The sequence below is a fragment of the Sinocyclocheilus anshuiensis genome, unplaced genomic scaffold (assembly GCF_001515605.1).
Source record: "Sinocyclocheilus anshuiensis isolate Anshui unplaced genomic scaffold, SAMN03320099.WGS_v1.1 scaffold85, whole genome shotgun sequence".
NCBI classification, from domain to species: domain Eukaryota; kingdom Metazoa; phylum Chordata; class Actinopteri; order Cypriniformes; family Cyprinidae; genus Sinocyclocheilus; species Sinocyclocheilus anshuiensis.
Genome location: NW_015536800.1, coordinates 2,124,835 through 2,142,476, shown reverse-complemented (window position 1 = coordinate 2,142,476; position 17,642 = coordinate 2,124,835). Strand labels below are relative to the sequence as shown.

At 35.4% G+C, this 17,642-nt stretch overlaps 1 protein-coding gene across 1 annotated transcript in view; it reads right to left on the bottom strand.

Annotated features, from left to right (window-relative positions):
• Positions 1–1,292: 1,292 nt before the first annotated feature.
• Positions 1,293–17,642, bottom strand: part of LOC107656363 (TBC1 domain family member 1-like) — a 72,864-nt gene continuing 56,514 nt past the window's right edge. Inside the window, 6 exon segments of the mRNA XM_016444172.1 lie at positions 1,293–2,680; positions 3,222–3,398; positions 4,402–4,571; positions 8,751–8,910; positions 10,833–11,077; positions 16,664–16,825. Of these exon segments, the coding sequence (XP_016299658.1) occupies positions 2,468–2,680; positions 3,222–3,398; positions 4,402–4,571; positions 8,751–8,910; positions 10,833–11,077; positions 16,664–16,825 (1,127 nt within the window). The 3' untranslated portion in view covers positions 1,293–2,467.

Below are 17,642 nucleotides of genomic sequence, written 5' to 3'. Positions count from 1 at the left end.
GCTAATCAAACTGTTGATAGTAGCCACTGACATCCATAGTATGGAAAAAGAAACACTATGGAAGTAAATGGCTACCAAGCACCTTGCAATGCAGTCTATATATTTACTTTTTTACAAATTGGCTGAAAAAAAAAGGGGCGTTTTGAAGAGCATAGTTACTGTGATGGGAAGCAACTTTTCTGTAGAAACCTGTTCTGTAGAGTGACAAATTGCACTTCTCTTTTTGGCAGTCTGATTGGCAAGTCTGGGTTTGGCAGATGCCAGGAGAAGTTTACCTGCCTGACTGCAAGTTTAGTTAAGGAGGGATAATGGTATGGGGCTGTTTTTCAAGGGTTGGGCTATGCCCCTTACTTCCAGTGAAGGGAAATCTTAATGCTTTAGCATACCAATACATTTTGGAAGTGCTATGCTTCCAGCTTTGTGGGAACTTTCCAGCATGTCTATGTCCAAGCGCATAAAGCAAGATCCATAAAGACATGGTTGGATGAGTCTGGTGTGGAAGAACTTGACTGGCCTGCACAGAGCCCTGACCTCAACCCCAGTGAACACCTTTGGGATGAACTGGAAAAGAGACAAGGAGCCAGGACTTCTTGTCCACCATAAGTACCTGACCTCACAAATGATCTACTGGATGGACAAAAATTTCCACAGAAACACTCCAAAATCGTGTAGAAAGCCGAGTGGAACCTGTTACAGCTGTGAAGGGGGGTCCTAATGTCTATGTACTGTATTTAGAATGTCATTAAACATGTGGTTTCCTAATACTTTTGTCCATATATAACTTGATTTGTTCACGTTAAAGAGCAGAATTAGATGCATTATTTGGAACAGCTCATACAGATGCTTTCAGTACTGAGACTTAAAGAAATGTACTTAGTACTTACCTAGCTAGTACTTACTTTAGATCCAGTCAAAACCAGATGCAATGTTGTATAATGAAACTTAAGTCTGATTCAAGAGAACATCTGATTCAACAGACCAGAGCATGACATGGAACTGCTCTTTGGTACGACACACACACACACACACACTCAAAAAACCAGAGGGAAACTAACACTGTAAAGCAATAAATCAACATAACTAGCATTCATTTAAAATGTTTTTAATGCATATAATAAGAATAATACTCTCAATAAAAACCAATAAAAATAAAGCACTTCATCAAGAATGATGTTTTAACAGCGTTCGTCTTTCCAACACTGGGAAACACAAATGGAATTCTCCAGAAAAGCACATGAGGTCAAAGGGTAAAGACATATTGTCACGCAAATGATGCAAGATGATCTGTTTTCTTTCTCATTCACACACACCCCTTTATTTCTATCTGCCAAAACATTTCACACTCAAATACAGAGGTGAGGTGACAACTCTTGAACGTGCGTTTAAAACAGACACTCAACGTAGTGTGCTCAGACAAACACACACATCTATGCACCCGACACGTGCGGTTTGTCACAGAGAAAGTCCTGAAATATAATCAGATCTTTGGTTCAGTGAGTACCATATCAGCAGCAGTGCAGCCAAGTAGCTAAAATGCTATTAGTGCAGACATCAAAATCCAAATGAACAAACTGGTGGATACTGTGCTTATATGTGAAGTTTTGCATTTGTGTGTAGCAATGAAAGGGACTGACTATTGTTTGAATAGTTTTCGGGAAAGTGTGAGTGAGGATTTTCTGTTAAGATCAAGTGTTTTCTGAGTAAATCAGCAGCATTCGGTCTGAGTCTCAGATGAAAAGAAGTATGAAACGCTTCTCCGTTTATTAAAATACACTCAGATTTAAGCTCCTCTTTGATTTCTGTTAGAACAGAAGATTGTGCAGGTTTACAGTGTACTGGAGGGTTCTTTTTTAGTTTATATTGCACTGGAATACAATGGTAGATTTCAACATACATACATGCTCACACACAAACATTCACACAAAGTAAGAACAGGGTGCAAGCAATAGGCTGCACAGCAAGAGTGCATTTATCCGTAGCCTTTCAGCGGGCTGTTCAGTGCTTACTAGGGAACTGTCAATCTGATGCCTGAATGCCAATCAAATCTACCTTAGAGGCTTTGTTGGGGTCAATGCCATGTTAACCACACCAAAACAACAGCAGGAAGTGTAAAAAGGAGTGTGAATTAAAAATGTTGACCCAGAACTTCTCGGTCCAGAAAGTAAACGTCAGTCACAAATGCCATAAAAACCAGAAAGGGAGGAAATCTTAGCGATTTTTCTATCTGTTTTGATCTTTTAGGTTGTTTGATCAGTTCTGGCGAGATACTCTAAAAGACACTGTTTCAGCTCTTCAAGAAGATCTAAGGTGAAGGATCTTCAGTGCCCTGAAAACCTACCTGACCACCTCCAATAAGATGGCATCACCTCACGACAGAGGTTTTGCTTACAGGAGGAGCTTGACAGAAGATCTGGTGAGGACTGTTGAGCGTTTATAAAGGCTAGACTGTGTATCCTAACTGCCAGAGTTATTGGTTGTTGCTTGTGTTGGTGAGGTTTTCCTGGTCAGGGAAGGAGCTGTTTATACCCAGACTGCTGAAGAGATCTCCGAGTTTGGATACAGTCTGCTGCAGCTCTGTCCGTTCCTGCTGGAGAGTCTTTACCTCCGACTGTAGCTCAGCCTCTCGATTCACTAGGCCGTCCACACGAGTCTCCAGCCATCTGATCTTAGCGTGGGCAACCTGATGGAAGACGATTATTGTTCAGTCCAAGCCAGATGCAATGTAAATATAAAGTCTAAAATATTCAAGAACTTTTGCAATGAAACAATTCACACTATATTTGATGCGATGAGTTTTTAATAAATAATTTTAAACAAAAAAAAGCACACAAATCAAACCAAAAGAAAACAAAACAACCAAAAACTAAAGTAAAAGAAAAAAAAAACGGAAAACAAAGCAAAGCAATATAAAAAAAGTTTTGCAGTGCAATATTATGGATGCTGTGCAAAGTTCATAAATATGCACCATTTCACTTTGAAATATGTATAAAATATTTAGGAAGAATATTTGAAAGGAAACTATTCATACTATGCCTGATGTTAACAGCTGAATAAAAAATACTAAACAATAAATAAAAAGCACACAAACAGAACAAAACAAGAAAACAAACAAAGCAAAAGAGGCAAAACAAATACACAAAAATTGATTCAGTGTGAATAAGCCTTTAATCTACGTGAATGCAATTATATAAAGGGATTCTGCTTGTGTTAGTATGTGCCACCTGAAGCTCCTCTAGGAGGTCTAAATTTTGCTGTCGGAGGCTTCCATTGGTCTTCTCCAACTGGGCCACGCGCTGTGATTGGCTGAGAGTGGAGGGACCATCCAAGAGCTCGTCCTGAAGAACATGATATTCCACCTCATAGGCCTGCAGCTGCTTACTGATATCCATCTCAGACACCTACATGGAGACATGTACAAATATACAAGATGAGAATGTCAAAGATGGGCAAGTCAAAGCATGTTTCTTTGTGTGTGTGTGTGTGTGCAGACAAACTTCAGTTTGTAAGATGAGAGAGGGGTGTGTAAAAAACTCTGCTGATGAATGACCATCCAGCATCCAAAAACAACAAAGTGAAAACATATGCCCTTTGTGTGTTCAAGCTCCTCACAACTTGCGTCTTGTTTTATAGTGTCATAAATTCCTAAAAAGTGGAAGGTGCTCACACATACATTTGATTTTACATCAAAGTAAATCAAAGATTTTTAAACAATATACTAGTTTTTTTTTTTAAGGAACAAAAAAATAAAGATTAGAAATTTGTACTGTAGCAAATGAAGCATAATAAAAAAGTTTTTTTAAAAAATCATTTTAAATATTTTCCTATAAGTTTTCATTATAAGGGATAGTCCTCAAAAAAATTCAAATTCAATAAAGAGCAGAGTCAATAAAGAGATATTTGGTTTTGCTTATCGCACTTGTTCATGTTGTTACTCTTGCTGTATGTAAATTATTTTCTTGCTGCTAAATCTATTAATTGTACATGGTTGGGCATCATTTAAAATATTCAAGAGATGAGAGAGAACTTGTGGTAAATTTCTTTCATGAAACACTTTTCATCATGTCAGACATAAAACACATACATGCACAGACACACACTGAGCAACACCCATACTTTACTAACTCCATCTATTATTTGTGCCGAGCTCACGATGAAACTAGTACTTATGCAAAACCACATATGAAGATGAACACAGGACACACCCGAGCACGAGTATGTGTTGATTGTGTAGGGAAAGACACACGTATATTGCTGTCACCACAAAAGCACAAATAGAATCCACACCCAAATGTGCCACCACCTTGACACTTAGCGCAAGTGAAAGGGCATATGTGTATATGCGAATTGGACGTCTATTTGGAATGCAGGTATAGTGCACACTAACACTGGCAAAGATGTTACCTGATTGATTGTTTTTTCCATTTGCACAAGGCCGAGATTGGGTAAGGTTGTTTTGATGAACTCGACAATTGACTCAAGATTGTCATGCTGCAGAATTAGAGGCTTGTGGCTACCAAGAAGACTCAAAGCCACCTTGAAGATGACCTCTGATCCCTGAAGGAACAGCATGTCTGGAAGACATAAAATCAATAAATACTTTTCAGTTTACTTCAAGGAATCCATTTGAAGATAGCAGAAAGTAGCAGAAAGAACATTTGACTACAATAGTGTATAGTAATACAATAAAAATATTATTTAAGTTCACAAATGAAGTTCAATAGTCTATTAACAGCATGCCTGATAACAAATATATTATGGTTAAACCGGTATTAGAATCCTGGCAGAGAACAGTAAAATGATCATTATTAACGATATACATAAAACAGTTACTTCATGTTATGGCATATAAACAATAAATTGGCAATATTAAAATTCTTTAAAATGTTGTCTATATAACTAAAAAAATAAAACTCTAAAAAAATAAAATAAATGATTTAAACTGCTTCACAAATCAAAATTTTAGTAATTTAATTAAATTGCTTTTTTTTTTTTATAAAACCAGTAGTTAAATAAATGTACAAAAAAATATATATATATGGTTTTAATAATTAATATTAAATATCTAATATGCAGAGGATGATTTTTTGCCTCAAAATCATGCTTTAAAATAATTTAATGCCCACCTAGCTGTGGATTATGATTAAAAACAATACTGAATAAAATTAAAATTAAATAATATAATACATTATTTAATATTAATAGTGATTTTTATATTATTTAATATAGTGATTTTTTTTCTCAATGTCATGCTGTAATATATATATATACAGGGCTGTACAGTGCGACATATATGTTGCACGTGCTATGAAAAAACTGGTTTGTGAGATTAATAAATTTACCACTGTAGCACACGTGCGATACAGTTTTGCATGTTCATAACACAGCCGCTTAACAGTGTGAAGTGTTTTCGTTGTGCTTGCTTGTGTGTGTGAGATTGATTATACTTGGCTTAGGGGTGTGCGCTATCACGATTTTTGATGGTGGACGATTAAAATGTCTCCACGATCTGCTTTTGAATAAATATCGTAGTATCGTGCTACAGCGCACATTCTATCAGCTGAAGTTCTGGCGCCGCCATATCAATATTCTGTACAATGCGACATACATTCACATCAGTGTTAACTCAGCAGTAGAGTTACACTTACGGGACACAGCACTTGTGCGCAATCACAAAAGTACATTATTTGCATGTGCATTAAAGCCTTGCCGGTTAAACTTTTAATTCACGTGCTGTTCTGACGTGCTTCTGAGCGCATACACATGAAGCCTGTGCACACTTTCAAACATAGCCTGATTACTGGACTTAACTTTAAGACTTAACTCAACTTATAAGTTGACTTTCGCGTCTGATTGATTTTGCGTCTAATACTGTCAAAAGCACACAAGGTTTACATATAAACACAGTTAGTTATGTCTAAAATGAAAGTAAACAGTTGAGAGAAAAACGGATGCGTGCAGCTCTTAAAGCGACAGTACTAAACATGCTTGTCATTAAAGGGATAGTTCACCCAAAAATTTAATTGTTGTTATTTACTCACTCACATGTTGTCCCAAACCTGTATTAATTTCTTTCTTGTGCTGAACACAAAAGAAGATATTTTGAAGAATGTGGGTAACCAAACAGTTGCTGGTCCACAGCGACTTCCATAGTATTTTTTTCCTACTATCAAAGTCAATGTGGACCAGCAACTGTTTGGTTACCCACATTCTTCAAAATATCTTCTTTTGATTCTTCAAAAATAACTTTTATGTTCAACAGACGAAATAAACTAATTCAGGTTTAAAACAACTTGAGTGAGTAAATGATGGTATAAAAATAAAACACTATGACAGAATTGACAGACAGATGACAGATTTTTCATTTTTGGGTAAACTATCCCTTTAATATTAATAAAAAAAAAAAAACAGAGAAAAATCACTCAATGCTCATGACTGATGAACTTTAATACAGTTGCTTAAAAAATTATAATTGATGTATATAGTGTATATAGTGTTTTATTTTAATATTTTTACTGCTAAATACTGAAATTAATATGTTACTGCTAAATAGTGAAAAATAAAGCACTGTTTGTTTTATTTGCATATTATGTGTTTTTGTAATGTATATCTTTTGTTCTTATTTTCTAATAACAAAGATAAAATAATAACAAAGATTTTTATCTTCGCCCACTTTGGCCTAAATTTCTGTCATTCTTTTTTATTTTATATTGTGTTACCTTGAAAGGCTTTTTTTTTACAATAGGGAAATTAGATTGGCTGTACTGCTCAGGCAACTTGCAAAATAGTAAAACCAACATGACAAAGAATTGTGATAAAATCGTGAATCGTGATATTCCTGAATAAAATGGTGATATGATATTTTTGCCATATCGCCTACCCCTAACTTGTGCTACAACTGTTTGGCCTGTGCTACAAAACTTTCAACCTCTGTAGCACCAGTTCTATGTGCAAAAAAGTTAACATACAGCTCTGATATATATTTTCAACAACGAGAAAAGCAGAAGAAATAACAGAATTGTTGAGAGTTGTGTGTTTGTTTATAGGTGTATGTGCGTGTAAAGACAAAGAAATGTCAATAGAAATGTGTATGTGTAAGTCAGTGTGTGTAAAACAAGATGCTTCAAGATGGTTCAAGCGATTACCCATGGATAAAGGTATGTGAGTTTGTGTCACAACGTCAATAACATTCACCCTTATAATCACACCACACACACTGTCACGGGACCGTGATTAAGCAAAACAAAGTTAGCGCCAGTCGTTAGGCATCAGTGATTGTGATTACCAAGCATAATTAACTTTAGCATGTCCACAGAAGATAAAGTGTGATGCAAAGAATAAAGAGAGTCAGAGAATTTAACATTCTGAAATAATAAATGGTGAAGGACAGATTGTCAATTGAAACCTCATCAGAATAATTGTATTCAGCAACAAATCGCAAAATGTACAGTATATATAAAAACCCTTATTAGTAAAACTTTAGGAACAATACCATAATGTATACAGTAATTTTACTGTTCTAAAACTTTTTTTTTTTTCTGAACTTTTGTATTTTTAAAATCTGATACAGAGTGAACTGATTTTTTTTTTCTTTTCAGACTCCAGCTGCCTTTTCAATTGTTATATATAAATAAGACGCATTACTTCAAGTATTATCCATGTATGTAGCATAACCGATTCAGGGCGAAATATGCAACAAAAAAGACTTAGGGTTAGGGGTTTTAAGAAAGCATGTGCAATAGCAATCACCACTTAAGAGAGAAAAATAACAAATAAAGTAAAAAACCCAGATGCAAAAATTCTTCCCCAACCTGAAAAACCACCCCTCAAGATGACAATTGATGCCAACTTGCAACATTTCGTTAATATTCCTCTGCAGACAGGGTGTGTCTGTGTACGTGCAGATACGTGTGCACCTGACTGTATATGGTAACGACAAAAGAGAGAGAATGCGCTGTTATATATGTGTTCCACAGAATTCTTGAGAATGGTATAACTGCAGCCTGGAGATCTCCACATGGGGGCGGGAACTCCAAAACGGGGTGGGAGCTCCAAAACACCACTGGCCACGAGCTTTGGGCTCTGCTCTCACGGAGAATATTTATTTATATAGCATATTTTATTTTAGATTAACTAGAAACAATGTTTAATTTATAAAGTTTTATTTTGAAATGTAAGTCAATAACAATTGGCTGGAGCCAGAGCCAATGGTGAAAGTGTTTGTGCGGGAGACCCCGCCCCATTTTGGAGGTTCTGCCCACTTTTGGAGTTCACGCCCCATTTTGGAGATCTCCAGTCTGCAGTTATATCTACTTGGAATTCTTCCAAACAAAAGAATGTCAAACATGTAGGCCATCTTTATAAACACTTCTAAGGAAATCGAGAGAATGGCAATCCATATCTACCACACTGACATCTGATCAGCCTGCAGATATCTCTAAACAAGGTTTAATTTTTTACGTTTTAGTTCAATAGAAGATGCTTTTAATCTGTGGCTGGTATGGCTTGGTGGTTAAACATCTGAGCTGGTAACAAAACCCAAGGTCTGTAGGTTGTACACAACTCACTATTATGCCCTTGAGCATGGAGCTTGTCCAAAGGGACTGTCCCTGCTTTAAATAAACGTGTTTGTTAAATGTATAATTATAAAAAGCATTATGGTAAAGGGCAAGCTCAGGAACTTGTTTTGATTGGAAGTGTGTATTGAGAGTGTGTTTGTGTATTGAAGAGTGTCTGAGGGTGTGTGCATTCACCGAACACTCGAGCCACAAATCCAAGAGGGAAGTGTGACGCAAAGGCGGTGAGGAACCAGGGAGCAGCATAGAGACTGGGGCTGATCTCGTACTGCTCCAGATGAGTGTACAGCTCCCTGTGATAGTCATGCAGCAGACGAGACAGCTGATACATCTGAATCTAAGAAAGATAGAAGAGAAAAACAGTTACTGACTATTTTTAGTCAGAAGAATATAAAAAATGCCTGACAAAATATTGCTATCATTTAATTAAACAATCTCTCTCATCTTATGAACCTTAACCATGTCGCTTAGTTGTGATGTCATTATTGAGCACTGCCTACAGTTATCGTAACAGCATCTTCTTGCATGCTTGGCTGTAGAATTATTTTTTTTTTGCTTGATTTGTATCAGAGCTGTCAAAGCGTACATATTACGTGATTGATTATGTTTATTTGATTTATGGTTTGCAGTAAATGCAATATAAAGGAATGCAATGCATTACTGAATATGAAGTGAACTGAACCCAATTAAAAAAATTTAACTTAAACACTGATCACACTGAAGGTTTCATGTTATACAAAATCTATCCCATAAACTACGTATTTACATATCGGGTCTATAGAACAATGATCTATACTCAGACATATGGGCTTGTCTCAACTATATTCAGATTCAGAGAAACAGAATGTGACAATCAAAAATCTCATTGTTTGTATTTTGCATTTTGGTTTTGTAGGGCAGAACATGTGGTCACACTGAAATCAGGATACCTCCCCTAGTGAAAAATAAATATACTTAAATGTATTTGAAATACATTTATTTCATGCTAGGTATACTATAAATACATTTACGTATTTAATAAAAATATCCTCCAATTGTACTTAGTATACTAAACTGGTATACTTGAAGTCTGCTAAATTGGAACATCTGATTTTGTACTCAATGCATTTTAATTGTGCGGAAGTAGTAAGACCAACTAAGTACATTTATAAGTACATTTGATGGTTCTAAAGTGGAACTATTGCAAGTATACTTCAGGTACACTTCAAATATTTTGCATTTAAAGACCAATATTATTCAAAGATTATACAATCCTCATCAATAGTGGCATTAAAACACATTTTAAGCTTAATATTTAGAAATGTGCATTGTGCACAAGTCGTACTCAAAATACATTTTTATTATAATTTTTATATCAGTAAGTCTCGAGCTATGTCAGTAAATATGTTAATAGATTTGAACTATACTTAGTATGAAATAAATATATTTTAAATATATTCGTTTTTTTACTAGGGTCTATCGGTAATATTATGAAAAATTTCTATAATTTAAAATACCATTTTCTGTTTTAATATATTTTAAAATGTAATTTATTCCTGTGACGGCAAAGATGAATGTTCAGCAGTCATTAGTGAAAATTTATCACCGAATCTTGAGTGTCACATTATCCTTCAGAAATCATCAAGAAACATTTCTCATTCTTATCAATGTTGAAAACATTAAAGAATTCTAAAAATTTTTAGGAATTTGTTTGAAGTAGAAATCTTTTGTAACATTATAAATGTCTTTACAGTCAATTTTGATTAATTTAATACATGATGTTTGAATAAAAGCAATAATTTCTTTTTAAAAAATTATTTAAACGATAGTGCACAGAAACCAGAGGAACAAATACTGTATCTAATTGGCTAAAGGACTCACCATTTATCCAATCACTGATAAATCTACACATAATGTTTATTAAAAAGGACTTTATTCAAATTTATTAACATTTAAATTTAATTCTATCGTCATTAATTCAACAATGTTATTCCAAACCATTTCACTTTTTTTCTTCAATGGAAAACAAAGCAGATTATTCTAAATAACGTACTGCTTACTGCAATAAAGTATTTGTCTGGTCATGTGACCTAAACATAGCAGCTACCATGAAGGAAAACCACCCTCATGATGAATAATAGCCATGGCTACAGTCTTCTTTTCATTTGTGTACATCATTTTTAAACGTGTCAAAAGCACCACTCGGGTGTAAAACATTAAGTGGGAAAAAATACTATTTGATGTCATCTACCGTACGTGACAATGTTAATGTTACTGTACCTGCAGTATGATCATATCAGGCCTGTACTGTTTTCGCAGCCCCGTGTCGTACATAAGGAATTTGAGCATGTGGAATGCATCCTCCTCACTCATATGGAGCAGCAACACGCCGGCCACAAAACTCAAGCCCTGGCAGTAACCCACCTCTGGGTCCAGCAGAGAATATGCCTTCAGTAGATTATAGAGAGACAGCTGGCCAGCACCCAGCTGAGCTCTGAAATACGGATGAGTGGGAAATGTACGTCCTGGGAGAGGAAGAAGAAAAATCATTCAAGTATTCTTTTTTTTCAGTGCAGTTTGAGTAAAACAATGCTGCTGTTGTTGTTGATGTTGGCAGAGGCATATGACCCCCCTTCTTTCAGCTCAATCTCCTCCTCTTGTGTTCAGTCTCATTCAAAGGGTTACTCTCAGGGGTGTGCAGCAATTTAGCCACATGTAGAAAGAAAGAATTGACAAAAGGAACAGAACAGACTAGGGCTCCAATATTTGATATTGTATCATCAACCAGGTGATGATTATCAACTCTACAGTATATGCTTATATTACCACAATGCTTCTCATGTAGGTTCATAAAGAGGCCAAGTATTTGTACACTTAAGTCACACTTTAGTGTTTGAATATCATTGTGTTACATACATAAATATCAAACTGTGGAATCTGCAAATGACTGATATTAGACTTATTGGTAACACTTTACTTAAAGTGTCTATGTATAATGCATTATAAAGGGTTATTAAAGGGTATAATGCATTCTAATTATTCATAATGTGCGTTGTAATACATTATATCTTGCTGTAAATAATTACAACTGAATTTAAAATGCACAGTGTTACAATTAATTGAAAAGTGTTATAATGTATTAACTGTGGTTACAATTATTCATGAGATTGTACAATGCATTATAAGATGCATTACAAGGAATAATTAATGCATTGAAACTTCTTATATAATGCATTATACATAAGGACTTTAGGTAAAGTGTTACCGACTTGCTGACTACTAAACTGATCTCAGAACTAAATTAAATTTTTTCCCCCAAAAGCAGGGATTGAAATTAACTTTTTCAGTCACCAGCCAATTTGGCTACAAAAATTTTAAGTTACCGGCCATTCATAACTTCTACTAGCCAAAAAAGATAAAAATAAAAAACCCAGAAATAAACCAACAGCTTGAGGCTGTCTACATTGAACGTGACCGCTGCAAATCATTTTGTGTCAGAACTAGAGGTGTGCGATATTGGCAAAAAATAATATCTCAATATTTTCTGGAATTTTATCGATAAAGATAATTAGACCATATTTTGCTGAGTTCTAAAAGTTTGCATCATCTTTTGAGACAAATTCTTACATTTAATCAGTCAATTATAATAATAATACATTTAGGCTGATACTAAACAAATGAAATCAGTATCAACAAAATTAATCTTTGCAGAAGTTCCATACGAAGTGGCATTTAGATGTATTTACATGTGTTAATGCAGCTTAGAGGGACATGGAACGCTTTAACCTGCAGTTACAAATGCATAAATAATGTTTTGATATTTTAAACATGACATTTTGAATAATGATATTTGAAATAATTTTAAAAATGAAAAGATACATTAGATGTAAAATTAAAACAATTAAAACCGCCAGTAGGTGGCAGTAAGTCACTGTTAATAAGTGAGTCATTGCGATTGAACCGAACCGGAACAAAACACCGTCATGTTGCTCAGACGCAAAACAGTACTGTGGCTTTGTTTGGAATTATTTTTGTTGGCGAAATAGAGCAAAAGCAGGCATGGTGTCTAAAACGTAAGTCTCTTGATATTAACTTATTGTTATTTGACAGCGTTACCCGCCACAGCTGATTTTTACCCGCATTTGGCGGGTTGGCGGGTGTTAATTTCAAACCCTGCCCAAAAGTAATTACTTTTAATGAGTTGTTTGGTTGATGCTTTAACACTATGCCAGCTTTCTTCGCTATTTTCATGGCAAGTGAAGTAACAAGTTGAAATAGTATAAAAGAGCAGTTTAAAAACCTATATAAAGGTTTCTGAAGTTAGCTTTAGATAAAAATGTCAAAATCAATTAAAGGTTGGCTCTGTTAAAAATTTAATTTCCCAAGTGAACTTAAACCAGCACAATTTCATAAAATATTTTTGAAAGATAATGGGCTCTGGCATGAAGAGCATATCGGATTTTCCTTTAATATCAAGAATTTGTTCGTGATTCTGAAATGTCCTATTCAGCATTGTGTATTTTTATTAGTGCTATCAAATGATTCATCGCGATTAATCGCATCCAAAATAAAAGTTTTATTTTGTGTTGTTGTTTTGTTTACATAATATGTTTGTATTGTGTATATTTATTATGTATATATAAATACACACACATACATTGGTCTATACACACATATATTATGTAAACAAAAACTTTTATTTTGGATGCGATTAATTGCGATTAATCGTTTGACAGCACTAATTTTTATTATCAGATCCAATCGGTTATTGAAAATAAAGATCCAACAGTAGAGTTCATTTCATACAGTTTGCTGTTCGTACACTGACACAATTCAGTTGTCCATTTGATGATGATATTATGGTAGTTTTAAGATCAGTGGGTGGTATGGAACGCTTTTTAATATCCAGTTCTGACCATTTGAAAAATACTTTTACTATAACATGAAAAAAGGAAACAGGAAATTTACAAAATGTAGACTATGGGTCAGTTTTACTAAACAGGGCAAATTAGCGTGCAAGCATAATTCCAAAACAGCGGCGAAATTTCTGCAGGAGATTTACTACCAACGCACAAATTAAAGAACATGCAAGAAGACACAACATCTCATTTACATATTGACCAACGCAATATACCAATCGCAGCGCAAATTAGCGTAGTTGCAAATAAAGAACAAAGAAATAAAGAAGCCACAGTACGTTAAAAAGAACCGGAGGCCAAAAAATGAAGGGTTGCAAGAAGTTTTGATAGACCTGGTATTGCATGACTCCTTATGTTGTCTTTTATTTCCTGAAGCAAATTAAAAATAACATGGCTTGGCAAACGATACGTTCCAATAATGCATTCCAAATAAATTAATACTTGTGGAAAAAATCCTCTCCCTTCTACCACGCGCTCTCTGTTCTCTGCGGTGCATCCTAGCAACAACAATTGCAGCCATTTCAAGCGCAAAATAGTTTAAGACATGGTTTTTTGGCATTAAATAATGACGCAAATACCAGTAATTTGACGAGCGCAAACGTTAGTAAATCGCATTGCGTGATTAATTTTAATACTCTCCTCCCATAAATTTTGCATTTGAAAGGGAAATTCCTACAAATGCATATTCAATAAGTGCCTTTTCAGCGCTAATTCGTCACTGCACGTCTTTAGTAAATCCTGACAGTACTATTTTAACGCCAAAAGATGGTTTGCGCTGGTGCAAGCTGTTGGTAAAACTGGCACTATGTATGCACCTGAAGTGGAATATAATGAAATGAAAACTGAAATATTGTGTCACTTTACATTTAGTCATTTAGCAGTCGCTTTTATACAAAGTTTTATACAAAGTTTTTTACTTGAATAAAAAACAAGTTCTTACTAATATCACTGATTGAATACTATTTAGTTGAATATATACATGACGCATGCAAGCATATGTATAGGAATATAGGAATTTTAAGTATTGCATTGAATAGGAGCTTTCATGTTCATGTCTGAGAGGGCGTCTTCCTACAAAAAAAATACATTCCTATAAGATTAGGTTTCTTCCTGTGCTGTAATGCTATCTATCTCTCTTTCTCCCTGCTGTCACTGTTCTGAGAGCCAACGACACCTCCCTTTCTTTGTCTAAGCCTCACCATTAATCTCTCCATCTTCACATCTGTCCATCTCCGCTAGTGTCTCAACCATTCATTCAGCTTGAGGTTCTGCAAAAGTTTGTTCTCTATAATAACGATCATTACGAGGTAATGATCATTTTGCAAAGAATAGAGACCTTTGTGTATACTCAGATGACAAATTTTGAATAAATTCCAGGGCAAGCATGAGCATGTACAACATGTATTTTAAAGAGAAAGGCAGAATAGCTGTTTTTCAGCACGCTAGAACAACATTAAGCAAGCTCACCAAATAACTGTCTTGTTGAGTTAATCAACTGGACATGTCTGTTGCTCAAGACATTTCTGGGAGGCAAAACATCCTGAGCAACTGTGAGACACACATGCAGTTTACTACAATAAGTCTACTAGATATTCAACAATGATTTAGATAACCAACCACCTTCAAAGACAACAAAGTACTAAGGGACAAAAGGACTACAGTAATGGCGCTTTTCCACTGCATGGTACGGCACGGTACGGCTCGGTACGGTTCACTTTTGGGGGGGTTTTCCACTGGGTACAGTACCTGGTACCTGGTACTTTTTTTAGTACCACTTCGGTTGGGGTTCCAAGTGAACCGTACCGTTACCAAAACGTGACGTGTAAACTCTGCTGATCACAGATTGGCCGGAGAGAATCGTCACTACCTGCGTCACTGAACTTCAGACACAAACACAACAGAACCGCTAGATTTAAATCAGCACAGCCAGCGAAGGATCAAACGCAACTGTTTGGAACGAGCGCACCTTTTTTTAACAACCAAAAACGAGTTCCTCTCGTTGATAGCAGAGGAGCGGAACCAGCGAGAGCTTGATGGGGCGACGCGAAATGAAAAAGTTTTTTTTAGGAGTCGTGGTAGTAGAGGCGGTGCAACTATAATGACATGGGAATAATCACGCCCACTCTAAAGCGGTACTGAACTGCAGTGGAAACGCAAACCGTGCCGAGCCGAACCGTGCCGTGCCGTACTGAGCCGTACCGAGCCGAGTCGTACCACGCAGTGGAAAAGCGCCATAACTGTTCCAAAACCTAGTAAGCTGCCTACCAGGACAGCATTTTAAGGGCCAGTCCCAATTGTACTGCTTTTTAATAATTGTTATAACTTTTCATGACAGACACAAGTGAAATAAAATAATTTAGATTATATTACAAAATATTATATTCACACACTACGGTTCAAAAGTTTGTGGTTAGGAAGAATCTGTGTTTTTTTGCAGGAAGTTTCTTGTGCAAAATATAGTAAAACAGTATTATTGTGAAATATTATGATTTAACATAACTTTTTTTTTCTATTTTAAAATATTTTAAATGTAATTTATTCTTGTGATGGCACAGCTGAATTTTCAGCAGCTATTACTCCAAACTTTAGTGTCACATGACCCTCCAGAAATCATTCTATTTTGCCGATTTGGTGCTCAAATAATATTTCTTGTTATTATCACTGTTGAAAACAGTTGTGCTGCTTATTTTTTGTGGAATATTATTTTCTTAAAAAAAATTTTTTTTAAAAATGACTGAGCCCAGAATTTTGAACAGTATTAATATAATAAATAATATATGTATATATGTTCACTCAACACCAAAAAGTACATTTAAATACTTTTACATTACATTTATAAATAACTACATAATGAACTACTGAACCCAACATTTGAGGAGTCCATGTAAAGTTAAAATAAAGTTAGTTATACAACTTTATTTTAATTTTTTTAGCATTTTAATGAAGATATATGTCAATATAAATACATTTAATAATTGTACGACTTTAATTGGGGAAAGCTGTGGTCCAAGTATACTGTGCGCTTCATGTGAGGAGCAATATTCGTGCATCAAGCACATTTGTTGCCTATGATGAGTGTTCCAAATTGATCACTTTGAGGTTCCATTTTAGTTAGATGGCATCTATGTAAGCTGTAGACAGCAAGGCAGCTCACTAGGTTGTGGCACAGACCATTGTGTTTGTAATACTAACCCAAGTCTATAAGGATGGCATGCTGTTGGGATGTGAGCTGCTTCAGAAGCTCTTTGTAAGGAGTCTCATTGTTAGGAGGTTTGGTGCTGGGCACCTCCTTCCTCAGCAAATACTGCTCTGATAGAAACTTCCAAATCTCTCCTCGATGCTGACGAGGAACGCCTGAGAGAGAGAGAAAAACAGAAAGAAGAGCAGAAACAGAGCACTTAATTGATGGATCTTTTGAATGTTTACATGCCTTGAGCACAACACCTCAGTTTTTGAGTGCTTTTTCAGTAGTGTGTGATCTCATCTGACATGTAGATGGATGTCCATAAAATCACTTCAAGAAGACAAAGTCAACATTGGCAACGGCCGACGTAAAAAGGTAACACGCATCCCTGCAAACCCCTCTCCATTCACACACATCCGAAAATGACATACACAAACATCACAAATCCAAAAACCAACTACAAGTGCAAAAAAAAACGGTTCTTTGTGTGATTTCTGTGGCACTAGCGGCACCAAACACAATTGCAAACACTTAGCATTTTGTCTACACTGCAGTTTATGATAGATAAACCAGAAAAGCAAAGAACTACACCTGATTCATTGTGATAACATGATGATCTCTGTGTAACATCTGCACAAGTATGTGTACGTGAATGTCTCATGTAAATGCCACAGTTGCACTGAACTTAAACAGGTGTGTGCTTGTGTGTGTAGGTGCGTGCAATCTCACCAATCATTCTGCAGAACTACCTCTATAAAAACCTGACTATCAAAGAGACAGCTTTTCTATCTATGAATATACACTCACACATTCTCCAAATAAACATCAAGCATGAAGACTACTTTAAAAACCCTTTTTCCAAGAAAATCGAATTAAAGGCTTTAAAATAACAAATGCACAAAGTTAACTCAGTTTATACTCCTCTAAAAAACTGAAAACTTATACACAAACTGTCTAAAACAACATACTACGTACTCTTCACTAGTT